The sequence below is a fragment of the Montipora foliosa genome, chromosome 6 (genome assembly GCF_036669935.1).
Source record: "Montipora foliosa isolate CH-2021 chromosome 6, ASM3666993v2, whole genome shotgun sequence".
Taxonomy (NCBI): Eukaryota; Metazoa; Cnidaria; class Anthozoa; order Scleractinia; family Acroporidae; genus Montipora; species Montipora foliosa.
Genome location: NC_090874.1, coordinates 30,918,707 through 30,943,044, shown reverse-complemented (window position 1 = coordinate 30,943,044; position 24,338 = coordinate 30,918,707). Strand labels below are relative to the sequence as shown.

The window sequence follows — 24,338 nt, the reverse complement described above, 5'->3', positions numbered from 1 at the left end:
TAAGCAAAGAGCAAGCAGTTGCTATCAGGCCACATGTCATTCTTGAGTAGTTGACTTTATTACGGGATGGAGGGAAGTTCTTTTAATCACCAAAAAATTCAGTGAGAAAACAATTGCCTTGGCCCGTTTTAAGATTCATTATATTTTCTGACATTCTGCATAGTTTTTGTTTGACTATAAAATGCTAATCGAACGCCGTGGAACAAATGCTTTGTCTACTGTCTTTGTTCTGATCAGAATGAAACCGGAAGTCACATCTAGAGAGAGTGTCCACAGTAAGCAATACGTCGTTCAATAAATAGATTAAACGTTTGCTCTCCGACGGAGACAAATTTTCGACAGTTTGGTTTAAATGATGGATGATGAAAAGTTTTACCGCCTGCCGAAGCAACTCTTGGTTTTCAGCCTGTCACGCAGGACGCAAAAAACACAAAATCGTAGTAAAGGAGCCTTTTAATGATGTCACAAATATATGGCTTTAGTTCGTGGGCGGTGAATAGCATTAATTCGTTTTGCGGCTCGTTGTTGTCGTTTGCCTTTCAACTCAAGCGAGTGCTCCTCGCGCGAGCCGTTTAACGAATTTGCCATCGATCGCCCGCAAATCAAGCACCCTTCTGGGGTTTCTTGTTACTCGACTAACGCGAGTTACTGGATGGATAAGTTTACTAGCCAATGTCTCGATCAGTAAGAATTCCCCGACTGCTACTAGAAACATTCCTTTATTTCCTGCGCGTGCTGGGACTACATTCAGAACACGGAACTCTGGGCATTCGAGAAGAGTCAATTGTTGAAGATTTTAGCTTTTTAGTCTGTCTCCGAAATATTCGATGTAGGTGAGACAAAGCTGAAGTTTTCTTTAATCGCAGATGTTACCCTTAACCTCTAGGATTCTGATACTATATATAAACTGTGTTTTGATTAACGTGATGTTAATTGATGAAAGCTTAATTCATGTTCATTTAGTCCCAAGGGTTTTCATTTTTCTCAATGTCATTTTGGATTTAACTTCTCAGGACTCCTGAAGCTCGCCGTTTGCTTTGGTCGCATGATGGCGCTTAAACTTCTTCTGCAAGATCTTGGTGAAATAGACGTCGCCTGATCCTGGCGAAATTAAGCTAGTTTGTTTTGAGAGAAGTTTATTTGAATGGCTATGAATGTTTGATGGCGGTAGAAACAGCGGTCGTTCTACACGAGAATCCACTAGAAAAGACTCTTATTTGGGAAAAGAGGAGCGTGCAATACGACTCAAAACATCGTATACGGCCACAAAATAAACTTAGCAAAGTTGACACAATTGTGATTTCGAACAAGGATGAATATAATGCAGACTACTGTGTTATCGCTGCCGCCACCAAGAAGGTTGCGACTCCTCGACAGCCTGTCTTAGTCGCTGACCGAAATGCTGGACTTCGTTTATCAAGTCCAGCCACCGACCGAACATTTAATGCGTTTGTAAGGAGACATACAGGAGGAACTTACTCACAAGTTGTTATTAATTCTCAACCGAGACCTACAGCGTCCGGCCTAGCATATTCGCCAACGACACGTCGTAGTACTGTACTCCAAAGCAAACATCATGAAGATGACGATATTAAGTTGTTTTGCTGCAAGCGGAGCGTGGATGTGTTAATAGACTACGCCAGTTGTATGTGCGGGGTCAAAGCAGTTTTGTATCATTGTTCAAAGGACTCTTTTGACGAAGGCAATGTGTTAGAGCAGCCGTGTTCTTGTGGCCCCCCAAGGAAATCATGCTTAGGGAGATGGGGATGTTTAGCGGCATGCTCTGTATTCTTGCCTTGTCTTCTGTGTTATTTACCTCTTAAGGGATGCTCCGAAGTTTGTGTTTGTTATAAAAGACAGAAAATTACCAGTAGACAGCGACAGAGAAGACCCAGAGATCCCGCATAAAAGTGTTTACAACGGTGCGGGTATGGGTTCGAGGTTAATTTATAATTTTATAGCTGAGCGAGTTCGTATCGAGCTCCCAAAATAAATTTGTCTATCTCATGCATATGCCTTATTTATACCTTCTTTGTAAATATCGAATTGTTTAAAGATAGCTATGGGAAATAAGAACTTGAGCTGTTTTATAACAGTGATAGACAGTACATGATGATGTGGAGCTCTTGCGCAAAATCATCTTGAAACTTTTAGAATATTAAGTGAACTGAAAACAGCAATGTTTGACCAAAATTTTCGTTAAGCAGATCTCTGTCAAATAAAATCGAGATGTCGCATATTAACCTTTTCTTCACAAGCGGTAATAGAGATTGTTGTAAAGTAAAGAACAGTGATAGTTGGATCAAGGCAGCATTTCCTGGCTGGGTATTAGCATCAAATCACTCGTGTTTCCAAATACATGTTTTATTCAACAAGTTATAGCACTAAAATCGTCCTTGTGTGGGGCCTTACCGCTCGACAAATTGAGAATGTAAAATTGTAAGTCTAGCGGGAAGGTTTATCTTGCTGTAGCCCAATTGCAGGATTTATGTACCTTTTCTTGTATTGCTCGTTCTTCCCCTTTGTGGGATCGGAAATAAAATTGATTTTATACATAAAAACTTCAACAGGAATGATCATGCGATCAAATGGAGCGAAATCCCATATCCTTCTTCTCCGACTTCTTGTGACTTCATTTCGTGACCAAATAGACTTCGATATCTCTGCTTTAGCATCCACTCAGACTATATTTTTTTATGAAAAGGAGAGAGACCGTTATCCTTCCTGGCGAGTTGCCTAAAATCGTTCAGATTTTTACAATATCTAATTCTGCCACATTTGAAAGTTTTGCTTTAATCTAGATGAATTCCTTTGGCGAAATTGCATGTAGATACCCGTAACTAATTCAGCCGATCATGGTCATAAAATCTTGCGGCAGAATTGACTTAAGAAATCAGGCTTCCATCACCAAAAACTCGGGAACAGACAGGTTTACAATATTATTACAACTACAAGAGGGTTAAAGTTATCATGTTTTTGTGGTTTCTAATTTATATCATATACATGACAAGGGTGCATGATTTACAAGCTTGCATACTAAAGGTCAAACAAGGAGTTAGATACTTTGTTTGTTTTTCTTGCGTTTTAATAAAAACTTGTCCGCGAGATAAAATTTACGAGATCCAAAAGTTCGCGTTTTTCGTGTGACTTGATTAGGGAAATTGTATGGATTGGAAATACGAATATATTTTTTCTCATCGAGAGCTGATCTTAATTATAATGGACCAAGAGTCATGATTATAGACTTTTTGATGCTGAATTTACACAACCAAACTCTTGCAAATTCGGGAATTCGTCAAGAATATTGCTTGTCGATTTTGCCGCTTTGTTTCGGGGTTTTTCGCATTTATTGTTAAATTATAAACATGACTTATTTCCTTGTTTACTTCTGATGCGAAATCGCGTATATTAATCTGAACATTAATGCATTAAAAAAAGGGGAGGGAGAGAGTTCATCAGGTGATCACTAATGCGACAACATGAAAAAATGAGGTAAACTTTCAAAATTCTTAAGTGAACAAACAAAGGGAATAGTGAAATTTCGCGACGTTGTAAAAAAGAGTTGTGAAGCGTTTCAGAGTTGTGGTCGAACGACAAAAACTCCATTGAGAAATAATATTTCCTAAAAGGAACATATTGACAGCCCTTTTCTCGTAAATTGAGATTTTGATTACGTCAGATGTTGCTTCTTGAGGGAAAAGACAGTAATTGAACTCGGTATTGCTCACGCGGTGCAGGAAAACTGAAGGACAATGACAATTAAGGCTTAGCATGTTGCGTTTTCCTTTTAATAAACCATCAGTAGAAAATGGTTCATTATAAGTTGCCCTCAGGAGAAAGCGAACCATTTGGACAAGAAGGCCAGCTTTTACAAAGGATCAAATGCTGCCGCTGGAACCTGTCGAGAAAAAATGTAAATTTGGTGATATGACTGCAAGTTTTCCTCCTTCCTAAATCCTTATTCAGTCTGTCGAACACGTTTTCGAATGATATGGAAAATCGGACATCAATACCCCGGAGAGTTGCACGATATCTCGTCAAAATATTCAGTCTCGATCATTTTGCCCCACTTAGTCAGAGAATACTTTTGATAACTTAATTGATTTGCTATATGCTTTTTGTTTTGCTTCGCATGGTATATAAGGCATTCTAAAATAACTTAAGGCTTAGCCTCTTACTTCATGTGGAAAAATTGTTGCCGTACGTGGCAAATTTTGACTGTTATGCGAAGCAGTCAACTTCCTGCATGGTTTCATACCATTAAATCGAAGAAACAAAGAAACACATAAGTTAGACAAAGTTTTTTTTCTTTTTAAACAACGAGCAAGTCATAAACGAAAATAACCTTTCATAAAACAGAATACAATTTCAGCACTCTTACAATTCTGCTGCACAGGAAAACCTTATTCTGGCAACAAAATAATAAATGGTTACGTCATTTATTTGTATTTTATTTAAAACAACAACCATAAAATAAGAAATATCATTGCAGTGGCGCCGGGATCTTTGACACTAATCTTTCTCACAAGAAGGCCTTTGTTCTCGGCTTTTTAAGGCGGTAAAATGAAAGGAACGGAAGTAAGATTATTGAAATCGTTGACCCGGAAATACCTTTGTTAGCTAAGAATTCATCTTAAGTACAAGTACCAGATTTGTAAAGCACAATTAAATTTGCAGACCGTTCTAAGTGGTATTAGATATTTTATCACTGAGAAATAAACCGACGCAGTTTTATAAGCATCGGTAAAAGTGCTCCCATTTACTCAGTAGATAACGTGACAAAACGACTAGAAGAAATAACCAGCCTATTCAGATCGTCTTTCTTTATACTTCCTTTCTAACAGCGTTCAAAGGGTAATCCTTGAAAAATTCTCCGCCTATAGTCAAGGGGTAAAAAAACAACGTGCCTGAAAGGGTCTACTGGTTGTTCCAAAATACGGCCTGGCCTAACAATCTGCGTCGTGCAATTTACCAACTGGAAGATTAACAGTTATGTATACAACAAGACTGGTTCGGCCTCAGGACAGAAACGGCGTTCCTTCTTTACGTGAATTGTACTGGGAATCTCATTTCCTGAAGAAGAGCGTTCAGTTGTCAGTTGCTTTTATTTTCGTTTAACGAAGCCTGGCATGTTCCTCAGTGCAATTATGTGACTATACACAATTAACGGAAACGCACACAAGACTCCTAATTGTACAAAGTCTGAACATTTTTTCAGAATCAAGTGGACAAGTGCGTCTATCCGATTGTGGTGCAACCAGAGTTGAATTGGGACTGGGTCCCCTCTATTAATTCTGGTGCCACATATGACCATAATAAATAATCTTTATGCATACCTGAGTACGTGGATTTAATAAAATGCCTTACTTTTTTACTGGAAAGTGACTCATGCATTTGGCCATTGAAAAAACGTGGCCAGGAATGTGACATCTTGAGGAGCAAAGTTCATGTCTCGTGGAATGTTCCAATTTTAGTCATAACGGTTTCCTAAACGTGAACTTTCGACAACCTTCTCGTTTTTCACAATTTTAGTGCTGTATCACATATCACACGATAGGAATGACGGGTCAAAATAAGTAGTTATCAGTTTTATCTCAGTAGAAAGGGACATTGACTTGTCATTTTTCGTTTGAAGTAATTGATATTGGGCTTCAAATTAACAGTGGCTTTTAAGGCTGTTGACAACTGATTGAGGATGCATTTTGACAGACTGACAGACAGACTGTGTGTTTATTAAGAAAAACATTGCAGTTAAAAAAAAACTGAATTGCGCCTCTTTACAAGTAAGAAATATAAGAAATGATATAAAACTACTACTATTATAAAATTACAAAGCGACTACTCTCAGAAATTACTTAAATGCTTCCCTCGCACTCTTAACTATGAATGAATTTGCAAATCTATTTGTCTTTACAAGAGGCGTGGCAAACCTCTTCTGCCTTCTCAGCTCATATGAGATAGAACCTGAGGGAGGCAGGAGGCTGGTAATCTTACTCCGTGGATCATTAACAATAGACTTAAACTTTTCCTGGTGGGCCCTGATGGACTCAAGCCCTGCTAACTGAAGGGCGTCCGAGTAGTGCACCCTGGGAAAAATGCATGATAGGGCCCTCCTTTGCATTCTTTCGAGCTCGACTTGTAGATACTTTGGTAAACTGTAATGGAAAACAGGACAGGCGTAATCTAGTGAAGACCTGATACATGCGCAAAAATATGTTACAAGATCTGAAGTAGGAACGTGCGCACGCTTAAGTTGGATAAGAAAGTACAGTTTCTTAGACGCTTTTTTTAGCAAGTTCTTCTATATGGTCGTTCCACGTTAGCGTATCATTGATTGTCAAGCCGATCGAGCAGCTTTGTGCTCTGTATGGTTTTGATAGGAGTTCTGTCTATGCAAACCCTGAGCGCGCGACATATTAATGACTCAAAAGAATTCTTTTGCTTGCTTAAATAATCTAGCGAGAAAAAAAGAAATTTTAGCGCTAAGAAACCTGAAGCTTGAGGGTGGCTTACAACAGCTTTGTGCGCGAGAAAAAGGTCTTAAACCAAACTTATGGAAGACGCCTATACTTCGTTACTCTAATTGCAACAAAGAAAACTTGAATAAGATTGAACTGTAAGTATTTCAAACGATTACAAAAATTGAGAAAAAAAAAAGAGAGATTATTTGTCCCCAAATCTAGTCAGACGATCCCGTACGTTACAGCGATTACCAGTCACATGCGCCCTTCGTCGACTTTTTTTTTCATTTTGCGAAACTAAATTCGGGTGGATGTCAATCAAATGTTTCCATGACTAACTCGACTGTCGCCAAGTGAAAAGGACTATTGTCATGGAAACATTTGATTGACGTCTACCTAAAATTTAGTTTCGTCGTTGAATGGCGCGTGTGACTGATAACCGCTGTAAAATTTGGAAAGAGATCGACAGACCAAAGCCTTTCATAGAGGATAGCTGACACGAGCGACGCAAACGGAAACGGAAACGCAAGCCGAGCACAGACGCAAGAAATGGAAACGTTTCCAATGATTTTCTTGCGCTTGCCTTTACATTCCTCAGTACGTGTGAACCAGTGTAACGCAAACGCAAACGCAAGGTGAAAAATATTGGTTCCATGCTTCGTCTGCCATCTTAGGATACTCAATTGCGCGTGGGTATTTCAATGTGCTTGCGTTTGCGTTCGACGTGTAAACTTACTAGGCTTGCGCTTGCGCTTGCGTCGCTAGTGTGAACCAGCCTTAAAGGGGCTCGGTCACGCTATTTTAGGTAATTTTGTTTAATTTTGTTAATAATGAGCTCTAAACGTCAAATTGGCAGAGCAAGAGTCTTTCATTTGCAAAATCACCGCCACATAACAACTGAGAATGATTTTCCAGCTGTGTAAATGACATTTTGATATACACTGACATAAATTTGAAAAAAAGGTGGGCCGACGTTTTTCAAATTTACCCAAATTCAATCCATTTCATTCCTCTCCAGTTTTGTCCATCCATGTCCTTCTTGGCTTCCCTGTGTTTTGTTAGAGTTCTTCTATAGTTTTGAACAGTTATTTTGATATTTTATTAAATTCTATGACCATTCGATCAGTGCTGAAATTGCCTAAAATTGTGTGACCTAGCCCCTTTAAATGGAGTAACACAATCCGAAAGCCGTTAAAAAAAGACAAAAATATATAATTTTGAATAGTTAAGCATTTAGTGCACACCATCAAACTACAACAAAACGTTGCCCTTCCTGAGTTAGCTTGTTCATCTCGTTTTTTCTTCCCTGCGCGTGAATCTTTGGTGATCACGTGCTTAAGAAAAACTGCAGTCAATGCTAAAGTAGTCTTATATTAATTAGTCAGTATTATAACACCTAGTCACTGTTCTTGTTCTTCATTGCTCTCTTGCACGACAAATCCAAGCTTCAATTAATGGAAAACGAATCCGTATCACGAAAAACTCAAACAGTTACAAACACTTTGGACAGTAAACGTTGTGACTAAAAACTAGGCGAAGCACCTGTCTTGAGTAGTTGAGGGGTCTTCTTTTTTTAATCGGCAGTTTTGCTTCTTTTGAAACAAGTTATTTGCAATGTTGCTGCTCTTCACCTTCATTCGCGTTCGAATCCCAGTCTTTTTGTCAAAGTTTTCAAAGTGTGGTGAAAAATAATGTGCTTGAAATTTAAATATACCAACCGAAAATTTATGTCACGACCCATAACCTTTCGTTCTGTTCATGCGAGTGTTGATAGGGTAAGATTTCTGTGTTAAGGATACGTTACAAAAAATGAAATAGTAGTTGTTTCTGTGTCGTCAATATTTCCTCAACTGAGAGTCTCGACTAAGATATCTTGTTTCTTTCCCTGGTCCTAGTTATCACAAGAGAAGCTTCTTTCTCAATAAACGGATGATTTTGAATCGTAGCAGTATGGCATTACGTCGGTGCTTGCGCCTTCGCCTTTCCGGTAGCTCTCGGAGGGTGAACTGCCTGTACTTCGAGCGCTTGGCGCTCCTTTGTCCATTAACAGGACGTCCAGCTTTGGAAAAGCCAATAAGAAAATCGGGATACTTCACTGATTTGTACTGGAACCATCCTTCGCCAGTAATTTCTTCATTGAATATACATCTCTTCATCACGGTAAACCTTTGTTTCTTTGCCTGAAAAATAAAGGACGAGAGGTAAAGATGTGATTATTATAATAAATGGACTAAGAACCTCCATTCAGGAGTTGTTGGCATGGAGGAAAGAATTGCATACACATTTTACACATTTTTATGCTGCTGAGTGAAGTCTGCCTTCATAACCAATAGTATGAGAAGACGTGTTAAAAGGTACTGGCCCCATTTTGGGAAGACCACCAAAGGAAAGAGAAAACTATCTTGATTTAGTTCTCTACCTGCAGCTATAAAATATTTTACAGCTATAGTTCGTTCATTTTCTGGACTGAAAACACCTATACCTTCCCTCAAGCTCTGTCTTACGCATGTCAACACATCTTGTTAATGTTTCTTACTATGCCTCTTGTTTCGAACTGTATATAGATACATGAAGCTGTTGTAACTTATCAACATTTTAAATAAAAATCAGTTTGCTTTCCGCAGTGGGTATTCTACCTCACGAGCCACTTTACTATTACTGATAAAATTTAAACCAATTGAAGCAAAACTTTATTCACGTGGAATATCTCTTGACCTAAGCCTTTGACACAGTAGATCACCAAATTCTTTTGGCTAATCTTGAACACTATGGGATTAGAGGATTAGCAAACCAGTGGTTTCAATCGTACTTGACTAATAGGAAGCAATTTGTCTCTATGAATAATTCAGACTCGTACACTCTGCAAATATCATGTGGGGTACCGCAGGGCTATGTTTTTGGTCCCCTTCTTTTTCTTATTTATATTAATGCTTCATCAGTTTGCTGACGATTCTAACCTGTTTTATACTCATAAGGACTTGAATGTATCAAATTGAGCAAACTCTCAATCGCCGGGAGTTGGCTGCGATTAATGCATGGCTTTGCGCGAATAAACTTTCTCTCAAGGGAGCGTTCACAAAAACCTGTTGGGGGGAGGGACTGATGAGAAATGACCTACTGTGTAAACAATTTAGAGGACCCCTACGTGCTGCATTGAACATTTTCAGGGACCCCCTTTTTGTATCCCTAAATTTTGACACACCCCCAAACTACTTCATGATCACAAACCGATACAAGGTGCAGAAGTCAGAAGAACGAGCGAAATTTTTCAGGCAAAAAAAGAAAAACGCCTCTAAAGAACATAACGATCTGCTAAGAAACGCAGAAAAAGACAAGGCAAACAAAGTCTTTAGAAAGCCAGCTATCTCGTTGATACATGGCACACCCCCAGTAAGTGCTCAAGAACAAAAAGATCCCGGGCCCGAGTCAAAAAAGCAGAATCACTAAAGTTCTACCAACGACAAGCCTATTGGTTGAAAATTAAATTGATGCAAAAGCTTGAGGCCCACAGTTCAATAATTACGTACTAGTTTATTACTACTTACTCAGATAATGCTATCATTGATCTATGGTAACTCCATCAAGTCTAGCCATAGTAATTATTCATTGCTTTTATTATTTATGCTACCAGCGAATTATTCAAAAGTGACGTTGATGTTCTTAGGAAACCTATACAATAGTAGCTAATAGTGAGGAATGATGTGGTCACTGCCATCAGACTTGCGGGTTGTACTGGAATGAAATTTTGTGAATGGGTTCTATTTGGGGAGGGGGGGGGGGGGAGAGAGGGAGGGGAGGCGGGTAAAAATTTCACTTGACTATCTGTAGATTTATGCAAATGTTAAAATTGTGCACTTAATGTGGGATGTGTGGAAATACATAAAACCAGGTCTTGTATTCTGTGCAATTCAAGGCAAAGCAGACTTGGTGATTGAACTCTGACACAATGTTACTAACTACTTATTAATTTTGAAGTTAGCATTCATGCTCATTCATATTCCTTGCTTAGTTTGGAGGGAAAGTTACCATCTTACTGCAGAGAACAATGTAAATTTATGTAAATCAGGATGAAAATGTACGAAATGTACAGCCATTGATCTTAACATGTTTTTGGTCTATGAACTATTCATGATTTAAATATAGTACATCGGTATTATTACCATATCAGTAATCGAGCCAGTGTTTAATGACTAATATGTCCGAATAACTGTTGGTTCTAACAATGTTAAGTAATTGGGCAATATACACTAAAGAAATAAGTGGTAATAGCTGGATAAATATATGTATAAAATATGAATGGGATTCCCAAAGGGGGAAGGTGCGAATGGGGACACACAGGCCTATGCGATACATTATTTACAAATATAATGTATAATTACTGATCATGTAAATCATTATGAACCAAATTACTGTAATGCACAATGAGTACTTATCATCTGAATTTTACTGTACAGTTTGTAGATATCTTTAAAGTCACAATTATTACAGTTTCCCCAAAATTTTAAGAAATTTATCAAATAGAAAAGCGAAGTGCAGAGTTGTGGTATGCAGGCATTTTAATTTGTAAATATTATTACGCCTATAACAAAACATTTTTTAATGTAATTAAGTATAATTTTTAATAGCTGAAATTAGCTGACATTTTATTGCGATGAAAAAGCAAGAGTTTCATTTGCAGTATATTGCGTTTAAGAATGTGAACATTGACTTCATTCTCTGGTTTGTGGAAAGAAAACTTCAGTTGTGCGCCGTCAAACATACACGGTTTTAGTTCACAGTTCAAGAGGAAATAAGACAAAAAAATGTTCAGAAGGTGTGAAAATCACACTTGAACAATACAGAGACTTTCGACGTCTTAGTCCAGAAAAAATAACACTTGTTGGTGAAAAAAAAAAGCACTGGTTCACGGATAAAGAAAACCACTTTGGTACATGAAAGAGTCGAAAACGTCGGGCTTCAGTATTCGCTGTGCCACTTTTACCGGGAATATCTCTCTAGTCAAACCTTATCTTTGGCTCACAAACTTTCACCTGTTGACGGCTTTTCGTGGACTAACGTCAGAGACAAAAGTCTTGTACTGTTAATGATAGTGTTCAGTTTAAACAGAAAAAGCTATAAACCGATTGACATTTTGCTAAACGACTCTTTCGTCCCGATAGACTGTATTCACTTGAGAGAGAGAGCAAACGAAATTCTTCTGTAATGATTTTCCGTTACTTACCTCGACTCCATTCATGGATAAAGTTGAAGCCGTGAGATCCTTTAAACGGATTACCAGCACATTTACCAGTGACTGGTGTGTTGGATTCTCCATTTTCGTGTCATTACCGTTATGACTTCTGACTCCCTGAGTTGATACAAAAAGAGTTTGGGCCTAACCTCAGATCACCTCACGGAGACAGTCTGCTGAAGCTGCGATACAAGACGTCTACTCTGTGGAACGCGTCTTGACGATTCATGTCTTCTTTTAACAACACATCAGAAGCTACTTAAAAGTCGTATTGAAATTTGCTTGCGTCGACAATGTTTATGTTGCTATGCATGTGTTACGAGAATATCTTTGTTGATTTTTTAGGGTAAAGAAAATTTAAGTCGACGACATATTATGATAAGAGGATGTTTTCAGATGTAAGTAATCTCGAAAAAAACAGATCGAGTTATTTGTTGAATACATTTAGAAACATAAGGTGGTGTTATGCGTAAAATATCAGCTTACCGCCAAATTGTGTTTAAAAACTTTGGACCTAAGCTTAAATCATGCAACACTCAGCAGGCCGCGGGAGAACAATTTGGCGTATAGGTAACATCTCATGCAGTGACAACGAACGGTTCATTGTATCTTAGCGATATCTAGTTTTGAGTGGTACACCAATCCATGCAAGTTTGCCGCGGGGACCTCAGACCAAGATCGTCCTCACCCAGACCAAATACACCCACTCTTCTTTTCAACCTGACAAGCAGTGTTATTTTATGGAGCCTTAAAGTGATAGTCCTTCCGGCATTAGAAGTTATTAGAGGATAAGTTATATAACCCTTTTCCTACTTTATGCACGACTTGAGGAGTCAAGCTCACTTTTACATCTTCGTACCCAACTTTGCCTTTTCTCTTCCACAAAGCGGAAAAGAAAAAAAAAACTGGTCAGGTTTGGTCCCTTCCCCAAATCTGGGATGAGAAAGGGACAATTAATGGTGAAAATTTCCTTCCTGATCAGGAAAAAAATCGGAATAATGACAAATATTTTTTACCTTAATCTTTTAAATGTAATTTTGAGAAAAAGAAAAAAAAAAAACCAATATCAAACGTAATGGTGACAATGGGATACACCCGGCAAAGAATTAAACATCACTGATGATGGGCTAAACATTTCCGAGCAATGCAACGACCTTCAAGCAATATTTAACAGTGAGCAAAAAGCGCTGCCAGGCATTGAACTTGAGGACAATAAAGTGGTGGCTAAAGTTTCAACGCCTAAGCTGCAAAGAAGGAGCTATTCAAGGGATATTTTAAATCATTTACAAGAAAATGCCGCACGAAAAAGTACTGAAATTAAGTCACCCCTTTTAGCTTTTCTAGTCTGTGTGAAGTTACGTCGGTCGATTCAAATTCAGGCTTGAATATAGGACAATTAGATGACTTTTGGAGAGCATGTAGTTTATTTGTAGCCCGAGTAGCATTATGTGCTACGAGGGACAGAAATAAACTATAATTATGCCTTCCAAAGGTCATGTGATTGTCATTATTATCAAGTACACAAGGCCAAATAGTACAAATTAATTTCATAAGAGAAAAATATTAACACAAAAAACAATGAAAACGTAACGAAAACCAAATAAACTCAACTAAGTTCTCCGCATCTTTCCAAATGCCGTCCGTGTTCTGCACTTCCATGAAATATACCGATTCAATTTCTGAATGTCTCCCGACTGTGAGTCCCTTGGACGTAATGTTTTGAGATTCACTGTAATTTTTTTTTTATCTCACTATTTCTCGAACTTTTTCACTAACCACTCGGTTGCTGTCTTGGTGTTTTTCGCTTTCATCCAGTTGCTCGTTGTCTAAGTCAGCGATTTGACTGAAAAAAAGGTTATATTTTGGGACTTCTTCCATTCATAAGAACTCAAACCAGTTTCAACACTTTCAAGAGACCTTGTTATTAGAGAAATTGACACTACAACACTTTATCACGTAACAGCAATGTTATGGTACCATGTGAAACATCAATTATTGCTGAACAAGATGCAGCCATTTTTTGACGTAACAAGTTACCATGGCAACAGGAAAGCCTTGCAAAAGCACCCTATATTTTGGCTTTAGTTGCTCATATCTGAAAAACGAACTCAGTGACCCCAATTTTTTTATTGCACAAAAGTGATCAGCAGGCCAAGATGAAACTCTGCAAAGTTAAAAAAAAAACTGTAGAGTGGATTTAGAGCTACCTTAAATTTTCAATTATTTAAGGTGGCTCTAAATCTGCTCCACACTTTTTTTTAGAACTTTGTTGAAAATTTTATTCTGGCATGCTGATTACATTTCAGAAATAAAAAATGGGGGTCACCGAGTTTGGTTTTGAGATATCACGGCAGCTAAATCGAAAAATATGGTGTGTTTTTGCAGGGCTTTCCTGTCGTCCCGGTAACGTTTTACGTCACAAAAATGACCCAGTCTTTTTCAGCAATAATTGGTGTTTGATATGGTACCAAAACATTGCTGTTAAGCGATAAAGTGTTGCAGTGTCAATCCTTCTAATAAGAACGTGTCTTTCGAGTGTTGAAACTGGTTTGAGCCACCTTAAAACAAACCTTTAAACGTCAAACGTTCACTATAGAACTACAAATTGAGTAAGTGCAAACTCATCCACAAAAGGTTTGCGAAAACTCCGGCATTAAAATGGTATCCTCAGGGTCTCAATGGCCAAGCGAAGTTGTTTGACATCGTGGCAGCAAATCCCGTCCATACGGGACCCGCGCCCGCAGTGCACGCGGCAGTCAAAACTGTGCTATCCTGTCAATCCTGTGCCCTTTTCCCGTAAACGGTGCATTTCTGTGCGTAGACGACTTTTTGTCGATCTACTTTGTCGAAAGGACGCCATCAAAGTCTTTTTTTTTTTCGCAAATGTTGGAACAAATAAAACATTATCAATCCAGTTTCGACGTCTTCTTACACTTGATTGGAAAGTACCAAACTGAATTCGTCTTAAAATAGTTGAAAAAAGCAACAGCCAAGGCACAACAGCTGACGTTCGGATCGTCGGTTGATGGCAACCCAGGTTTGTTGACAAAAAAGTTGCCACAAAATCTTTTAAATGGTTTTCTGGCACTCGAACCGTTGACATGACGTCGGATAGCACAGTTTTTCCCGTTCGCTGGATTCTGATTGGTCAATTTAAATTTTAGTAACTCTGGCCGAATTCACGGTCAGAATCAGGGCGGCAAATGCATTTTGAGCCATGCCATTTCCCATTTGGTCCGCAAAAAGGCGCTTTTTACAGAGGGCAGTTTGTTGTTGGGTCGCGCGTATTGATAATAATATTGATTAACTAGAATATTCTAAAAATTAGTAGAAAGAAAAAAAACGCATTTAATATACCCCATAACCAGGAGAGCATTACCCGGAGACTCCGGAGATCTTCCATATTAACCCTCTGAGTGAACCCTTTCCCGTATCTTTCTATTTTTAGAAGCACCTCGCAGGAGGGCCTTAGTGGGGTTTTTCACAATAGCCAATCGAGAGACACATGTTCAGCCATTTATTACGTCACATACGTATGTGAACCACTTCTCGTATGTTCTCAGTCACATACATCACATACGTCAAAGCATAGTAGTTCTAAAAATAGAAAGATATGGGAAAGGGTTGACTCAAGCGTAAAATACAGATGGAAGCTCCGGGTAATGGGTTACCGCTATAACTAAAATGTGGACATTCCGTAAACTACAGCACAAATCCTCGGACGAGACAGTTGCACAAAATGGCCAGTTGTGTGCATACAATTCATGTAGTTTTATTTGGTACAATAAGGAAAGCGAGGGATATTGAGAGCCGCCATTGCAAGTGGCAAGAAAGAATATTGATAGGAATTTGCTTCAAACTTCCTGTGCACCATGGGTAAGAAATTTTGGTTTTGACGAAAGTGTACAGACTGTCGGGGTGGAGGTGGGGAGGCAAGGCGGCCTTTGGGGAGGGAGGTGGAAATTGCATGGCCAACGTTGCACTTGGCAAGCCGCGTTTTTCTGGTGGGAAATCACATTGACTGTCGTTGGTTTTTATGCTCAATCAAAGCCAGTTTAGCTTAGCGATTTGCGTTAGTTTGAAAAAGATCTTTGTCCAAGGACTGCGAACATCAGTCGCGGTCTAACTTTATTACTTCCCTGGTGTTTTCATTTGAACCGTTAAGAATCAGCGTTTGGGTGTTACGAGCAGCGAAATGGAACGGATGGCTAAATTACGGATTACGGTGTACGGCTCTGCAAGAGAAATTCTCCATCGTGTTGTTGGGCAAAGTTGTAATGGCGCTATCTTCCGACCTTTCTGGGAACGAAAGAATGTTTTCCCGTTTTCCAATTTTCCTTAATATTTTAAACTTATTGAAGAAAAGGTAAGCGAAGCGCGAGCGGCTTACATCCTGACCGGCTCCGCTTTTATAAGTTTACGGTGGAGTACAAAAGAACTGTCATTTCGAAAATTGTCGCGAAAGAGAAACAACTCCTTGCCATACTACTTTTACAGATGAGCATTGAAAATACTTTCCGTCACAACAATTCTCGCTCTTTCTAAAAATCGCAAACTTTCAAGGTAAATTGTGGCAAAAACTGTTCATCTTTTGTGCAATGTTTACGGCCGACGAATTTTTCATAAAGCTATTTGTATGTTGTTTGTCTGATTTTATGGATGGTGACTAAAACACCACACGATTACATACGAGTAACATAGGAGTACATACGAGTAACATAATAGTATTAAGCCTAAACGCTCGTTTCAGTGCTTAGACCTAAACTCTCTTTTCACATTTTAGCTTTCATTTTACAGTTCTGTTAACTACACTTTTCACGAGATATGTTACTCGTATGTACTTGTATGTACTTGTATGTTACTCGTATGTTACTTTTGTGTTACTCATATGTCATTCGTATGTACTCGTGTGTACTCGTATGTTACAAGTATGTACTCGTGTTTTGTTATTGCCAACGAGATGCTATCATTATCAGTGATCTCAAAAGTAATACTATTGATAACTTGTAATCAAGATTTGTAGTTTGCAATAATTATAACTGGTCGAAGTCAAGAATAAAACGACTGAAAACCATTCTAGCAACACCAGGAAGAAAGAGTGGTGAGAGTTCACTTTCATTATAATGTCTTAGGTGACTTTCAAAATAAATGTTTGTACTGTGATTCATTCCGTAATCGGACTGGGAAAGTAATTGTTGATCCTTTGAGCAGCAATTTGAAGACGAACAGTCTGTTTAGTACTTCTGAAATGAAAAAAGACTACTTACAAACCAGTAGATTTCATTGCTAAGATCGCGATCGGAAAACTTGTACTTCTTTCTATGGTGAAGGCTGATGCCTACCTTCAAGAGAAACCTCGATCATTCTGGTCATTACTGATAGGAGAGCATCGATATCATTAACGTAAAAAAAACAGCTGGTGCAGGAGTTGGTTTAAAAGGGTAACATTTCTTTGCTGGCCTCATGTAATATTGTGTCTGGATTTTTTGTAAGTGGTTTGCTGACTCAAAGAAGGCTTAACTGTCATATCAATCTAGGGCGATGCATTCAAATGCTATCATCTGTTTGCTAATGCAACTGTTTTTACCCTAGAATTTTCTTTTCTTGATTGGAAGGCGTTTTGCAGATGAAGTTCTGACAAGAATCAAACACTTTCATTAAGTTAGTAGCAAAGGTTTACACCGATTAAAGTCAGGTATCATTAACTTTCTGCTTTCGTTCGTCATTCTTTTTGCTGCTACATCCATTATTCTAACGTACACCGTATTTTGTATGATCATTGGATTTTCGAAGTGGATTATATTCATCACGGAAAATTGATAATAGGTTGGGCTGGGTGATATTTTATAAATTAACATAAGTTCAACCAACTCGGTCAATTTAGTTGGCACAGTCCAGTAGCTGCTGGGTCATTAGAAACTGAATCCAAGTCAATTGACGTTTTAGTCCTGTCGGACGTCAGTGCAGCGTGAAATACTATAGATCACGACATCATGTGTAACATACTAGAGAATGATTTGGAGTTACTGGCAATGCTCGTTTTGGACTGCCAGGAAACAACGGATGCTCATTAACCACAACTGACCATCTCACTTAATCCTCTCGAGTGGAGTTCCCCAGGGAATCAAACTCGGTCCTTTACTCTTCATAATGTATGCCTCTACCATCTCTACCAGGTTATGGATGAAGATCAAGATGAAGTTGTCATAGCTATGGAGTCGTCTATTGCTTACATTTAGCATGGATGGCCAGTCACAAACGTATGCTCGATGACAACAAGAGTGAGTTTCTTAATCATTAGATTGCGCCAGCAGCCGTGTTGACAAAGATGAACATCGACGGTATACGTGTTGGTGCATCTGATATGAAGCTTTCTCCTTGGGCGTGGTTTGACAGTTCTATGACTATAAATGTACACACCGGAATAGTTTGCAGCAAGACGTTCCCTCGCTGGTTTTGTACAATATATGACATATTAGGAAAGTCTTGTCTGAGGACTCAACTAGGACTCTGATTCACCGTGCGCTTTTGTGACCTCTCATCTTGACTATTGTTATTCATTACTTTCTGGCATTCCACAATACCAATTGATCAACTACAACAAGGGCTGAAAGCTGCTGCGCGCATTACCTGTCACGTTTCCTCGGTTCTCACATCACACCGACTCTGATGTACCTCATACATTCCTACATATCAAACTGTTTCACTTCTCAGTAATATCTTACTCTTTACATTTAGCGGTGTTACATTTCAATCTATAAACTTCCAAAACGCACTCTCAGAGTTGTGCAAATCTTCGTACGCGATAATGAGAATGGTGGAGTCAAATGCGTTACAGTGAACATAAAGCGATAGTAGTTTACCATCAATAGCTTGAAACGCAGAACGCAGATAACAATGGAAAAAATGTGCAAATGTTGGATGACGAACAAAAGAAGCTAATGAGAGATCTACTGTTTGTGTCCAGCGTTGCTAAAACGCAGAAAGCTATATCAATAACACATGCTTTTTCTTAAAATTGTGAAGTAACTGAAACCTTTTTGATAACTAAACTACTTCATGGTTGAACTAATTATGACATGTGTAGCATTTATACGTCCAGAGTTCTCTCGTAAAACAACAAAGTAAAGACGTCTTCTTTGTGGCCGCCTATACAAATGGATCGTACAGAGGACTATGATCAATAACACATAATTTTTCTTAAATTAAATAAAGAAACTGCAACCTTTTTGATAACTAAAGTACCTCATTATTGAACTAATTATAAGATATGTAAAACGACAATGTAAAGAGTCTTCTCTGAATTGATCATACATCAATAACCTTATCAATACCTTCTCCAAACAGTAACAGGACAAATGTATATACTTTTTTTTCAAGACTTAAGGTGGCTCTCGACAATGTCCAGAACGGGTCATTATAATCGCTCTTTAATGGCTGATGCTGCAATTGTGGTGTCAAACAAATGACCAATGACTGGCAAACACGACAAGTTAACATATTGATGTTACAATAGGTTACCATAGCAACAGTATAACCTGCCAAATACACCCTTAATGTTAGCTTCAACTGGTACTAACTCAGAGACTCAGAGACCCTTACCTTTTATTATTAAATTATGATCTGCAAAACAAGATGCAACTTTTGGCGAGGTTTAAAGCAATTCTGATATTGAAGTTCAAAGTGTCATCGTAACTTTGCCAAAAGTTGCATCTTTTCATGCAGATCAAAATGCAAAACTAAAAAATAAGGTTAACAGAGGTCGTTACTGAGTTACTAGCAGTTAAACCTAACATTTACAGTGTTTTTAACGGGTTATACCCTTGGCACGATTGTATGATCAATTTGTATAAGGGGCCACATGGAAGACGTCTTCACATAGTCGTGAATTAGCGAATTAGCGTAGTCAGAAAGATTTAAGTTTCAATAAAATTTGAGAAACAAAAAAATACCCTTGACCCTCGTCCTCTACCCTTACCCTTCACCCTCACCTTCCAACCTTACCCTCCACCCTTCACCCTTCACCCTCCACCCTCACCCTCCACCCTTCACCCTCACCCTTCACCCTCACCCTCCACCCTCACCCTCCATCCTTCACCCTCACCCTTCACCCGCGACCCGCGTTTTAGCAACGCCCGTTTGAAAGTGTCATACAACGTAGCGGTTGGCAGAGTCGTTTTGTCAAAAGCGTTCCGAGTCCTTGAGTAAGTGGGCTTCAGTTATTACACAATTCATGTTTAGTTCCCAGTTCTATCAGCTTGTTGGCGATCTTGCAGGAACTCGGTTGCTTGCGCACACTGTCAGTTGAAGCCTCGCTCTATAATACTGTCCCTCGCCTAGTTTTCATTGAATCAAATTTAAGTCAGCTAAGAATAGAATTTTAAGAAAGTCATTTTACCCTGGCGACAAGCTCTCCTCGTCTGTCAACGCAAAGATAGCGATTTGTCTTCTCTCCACGGATCTTTACTCTACCAAAGTTATCTGACTCCAGAACCAGTCTTGCTGCAGATTGAAAGATAAACACGTATAACAAACAACAATTAGTAATAATAACTCGCCAATTTCGACGCCGACGCTCTCGTGCATATAAGATGAATTACGAGAGAGCAATGCTTAACAGGCATGTTTAACTAATACATATACAATGAACATTAAATTTAAAGAGAACGGAGGCTAACATTTTTGTGCCGGTTTTTAAACCGAATAAAGTATTTCTGGCGGGCTGGTTGACTATTTGACAGTGTGTGTGGTACAGGATTTATGACGTCAGAGTAAGTCATGTGACAAGAGTCAGAGAAACTCGTGTGACATAGACCGTATAAAATGGCGGCCATGAAATTATTCTTTTGTCTTTTTGCTAATCATCCTCACTGGCCTCACCTAAAAAATATGTGAAGACGTACTGGAAAAGGGGCAGCACTAAAAACTGGAATCTAGAATCCAGAATCCCGAAAGTGGAATCCGGAAACCAGAATTATCCACAATTCGCTAAACTAAAACAACTTATCCACTGGATAAATCACTATCCACTGGATAACTCAATTGGTGTTGCTAGTGTTTCTCCGCTGGATAGCGTTATCCACCTTTTGAACAATCAAGGCCTGGTTTCTTGTGCATCTTGATTATCATCAAGTCTTTCAAGTGGAAATCCTCGTCTCAACGGAGACATCGAGTAGATTAATGATCATAATCGAAATTTCTTTATTGTACATGGTCATGTTTAGGTAAAAGTAATAATGTTTGAAATTTATTAAATAAACAAAGTTGTGTTTTACTGTCTTTCCGTCGATCCTTTGATTATGTTCTAGCTATACAGGGGCACCCAACGAGATATAGGCATATTTTTATCCCCTAAAATCTTTTCATCTGTTCGGATTTCCTAGCTGAAAGTCTAGTGATCCGAAATTTATAGGGATCAAAACTTACCTTTTACGGTTAGAAAATTCTAGGTGACCTTTTTAGGGTAAAAAATTCGTTAAAAATGGCAATTATACCATTTTTTAGAAGTTCGAAAATCCTAGGACAGGCAGGCAAGCAAGAAATTTTACAACAAATGTTCCGAAAATTCTAGATCTCAAATCTTCTTCCGAACAGATATTTTCCGAAAATTGACGTTGGGTGCCAGCTATAGCCTCCAAAATAAGAGATTATAAACGGGCTATGTCACGTCACATTAGGGTGTTAAGTTAATCACGAGTTTTAAACTCGAAAATGGTAATGCGAAATTCATTTTCTGATGAATTATCGTTACATCACACAAATGATGATTCTGACCAAAAGCGACCTGCAACTTGAAAACGTCGGGCCGATTTTTTTCAAGATTACCTAAATGCAATCCGTTTCAATCTTGTCCATTTGTGTCCACCCATGCTTCTCTTTCTTTTGGTGTATTTCTTTTATGTTCTGCAACAGTTTTAAGTGGTTATTGCAATGTTTTGTTCTACTTTTGAGCATTTTGGGTGTCATGAAATTACATCATTCTGAAGCCCACGATATTTTCAAATTGCGAAAACACGGTGCAAAAACCTTTTGACCAAAGCCGACCATCATCACTTGTCGACCTTGAAGCGCAAAATTCATCTGCCTTTCGACAAAATCTTCAAAACTTACTTGTTTCCCCATTCATTGCTAGTGGGACGTCTCGAAAGAACTTACCTTCAGTAAACAAGGGGAATTTTTCATATTCACTGTATGTTCTTCCTCAACCCATAATCGACAGCTTCAGTCGCGCTCCATCACTTACGCAACACATTCCCCGGGCGCCTTTTCCTTTAAAAGAGGCATTTTTGTACAAAGGCAGATGACAAAAAAAAGAAATATAAATTAAACAAGTTTTAAGTTTCCTTTTTTGTAAAGTGCACCGCCTTAGCTTGATGATGCCATCACCGTGCTCAAGTTTTAATATCCAGAATTAATATTAATAACAAGGTGAGATCCATTTTACAGATCCTCATAGTTAAATACTTGAGTGTGGGGATTATGACGGAGACGGTACTAAAAGTGGGTAACTTGTTGTAGTTCTCGCGAATTGTGGATAATTGTGCTTTCTGGTTTCCGGATTCCGGCTTTTAATGCTGCCCCTGGAAAAGTGTTTTCCTTTGCTTTTTGTTTTGATTTCTCGGCGCTTTCGTGGAGGTGAGTACACAAGCTTTAGGTTAAAAATGCTCACTGAAACTTTGTTGATAAGTGTTTCTTTATAATTTGATGGCTGTCGCTTGTTAATGTGGCCTTTCTTATGCACCAGTGGCGGAAGTGTGATGCGATGGATATGTTATTGATTGTATTTAACACCCTTCATATATTTTTTCTTTTTAGAACCAGTCTTACCATGAAGATTTGACTGTGAGTTCACTACTATTAGTTTTAATCTCACAGGGACCGCTGTGTTCACGCTGATCAGTATTTCGATCAGATTCTCATTGTGTGTAATACGATTCAAAATATGCGAAGTCGTTGTACTTCTGAAAAAGCTAAACAAAGCCGTAGTGCTCGTTAAGAAACTGTTAACTTGAAATGAAGCCGTTGAGGCAAACAAACTCGCCCGTTGATGTAAAACAAAAACCGACGAAATAACGAACAACGCCACGAACTTGTATTTTGTTTGATTTAGTTCCAACAATCATGGGAGCAACGATCGATCAATACCGTGTCCGTATTGGTATCCCCGACAAATTTTGTAAAAACAAGAGCTTCTTTAAAGTTTGACGGTATTATCTAGAATGCTTAACAATTATTCCATGAGCGCGCGTTGGATATGAGATGGTAAATAGCCAACGAGGCGAAATACGAAATACGAGCGAAAATCCGAGTGAAATCGAAAAAACTTGATAAAGATGCGATGTTGTGTAATACCTTGTGGTCAGACAACCATAGGCTCATCACAAAAACATTTCTTGCCTTTTCGCGTACTTCTAAACGTCGGAATTGATCCAAAGTTTCTACAAAAAAAGTTTCGGCTTTATTCAGAGAGAAATTTCGCTTATGGCGCAAACGTTTTTAGCTTTGCAATCATTTACCATATAAGGTCAAACTAAGGTGTATGAGCTGATAACCGAGATTGAGTGAACCAATCAGAGCACGCAAAATGCATTATCCGAGGTTGGGAATTTAATAAAAGGCCGATAATAGTTTTACTTACTCGAGCTGTATACTTTATTGGGCTGTATTGCATACGTTGCTTTCTTGTTAAGAATGGCTAATGATGTTGAGGAGAATCCTGGACCCACTTTGTTCGGTATAGTTGATCCAACTACAGTGGAACCTCGATTTAACGAACCTCTATTTAACGAAGTCCTCGATGAAACGAACGATATTCTATGTCCCGGCCAAAGTTACAGTAAGAGGTATGGAATAGAACCTCGATATAACGAATCTCGATGTAACGAATTCTTCGATATAACGAACATAATCTGGAAGCCCAAACGTAAAATCTACCTCTATGTAACGAATTACAATGTCAACACGCGACAGAAGATAAACGCTGAACAGATCAACAGTCTTCTGGTAATTATAAAGAGACAGCAACCTTTCAGTCAACGGCTTATTATATGTCATAGACATAAACTAACTTCCGCTCTATCTTCTTTGTCTCCTATTAGTTCTATTAACTTCTTCACTTTCGAAGGCTTCTTGAAATACTTTGAATTTCGTAGCCGGAAATTCTATTTCAATGCCCTTGTTTCTCCTTTTGCCAGTCACTTCCAATGCGATTTGTCCTCCGTGTTTTTAAAACCAAGTGAAATACACGTGACAGTGTCAATGGCACCTTACCCACGATCTGCAACGTCCCTCCTTGATCTTGAATCCGTTTAACGGCAACAGAATTGGTGTCGTGTGGGTTATCGTCATTAACTATGACCTCGATATAACGAACAGTTTGTTCGTTTCCCCTCAAGTTCGTTACATCGAGGTTTTCGATATAAAGAACCCTCGATTTAACGAACAACATTGGCCGGTGCCCAGCGACTTCGTTAAATCGAGGTTCCACTGTAAAACAATTCGTGCAGAGTTTAGTCAATCTAATGCAAGAAGATTTGGACAGTATGCTGGTAAACAATGTGTGGCTATGTCATTGACTGCAATTGTACACACGCAGGTAAACGATATTACAACAAGGGATTCATCATTTTTAACTGTAAAAATATTAT

At 38.6% G+C, this 24,338-nt stretch overlaps 2 protein-coding genes across 2 annotated transcripts in view; one reads left to right on the top strand and one right to left on the bottom strand.

Annotated features, from left to right (window-relative positions):
* Positions 1 to 1,161: 1,161 nt before the first annotated feature.
* Positions 1,162 to 2,009, top strand: LOC138007125 (protein sprouty homolog 2-like). Its single transcript, XM_068853869.1, has one exon. The coding sequence runs from the start codon at positions 1,162 to 1,164 to the stop codon at positions 1,906 to 1,908; it is 747 nt and encodes a 248-aa protein (XP_068709970.1). The 3' UTR covers positions 1,909 to 2,009.
* Positions 2,010 to 2,359: 350 nt separating this feature from the next.
* LOC138007126 (fibroblast growth factor 18-like) overlaps positions 2,360 to 24,338 on the bottom strand; it is a 48,618-nt gene continuing 26,639 nt past the window's right edge. Inside the window, exons 4-5 of the mRNA XM_068853870.1 lie at positions 20,090 to 20,193; positions 2,360 to 8,641 (exon numbers count right to left, since the gene is read on the bottom strand). Of these exons, the coding sequence (XP_068709971.1) occupies positions 8,360 to 8,641; positions 20,090 to 20,193 (386 nt within the window). The 3' untranslated portion in view covers positions 2,360 to 8,359. The remainder of the gene's footprint in view (positions 8,642 to 20,089; positions 20,194 to 24,338) is intronic.

Excerpts from the sequence above, each read along its gene's own strand:
- LOC138007125 (XM_068853869.1), top strand. The coding sequence starts at position 1,162 with ATGGCGGTAGAAACAGCGGTCGTTCTACACGAGAATCCACTAGAAAAG.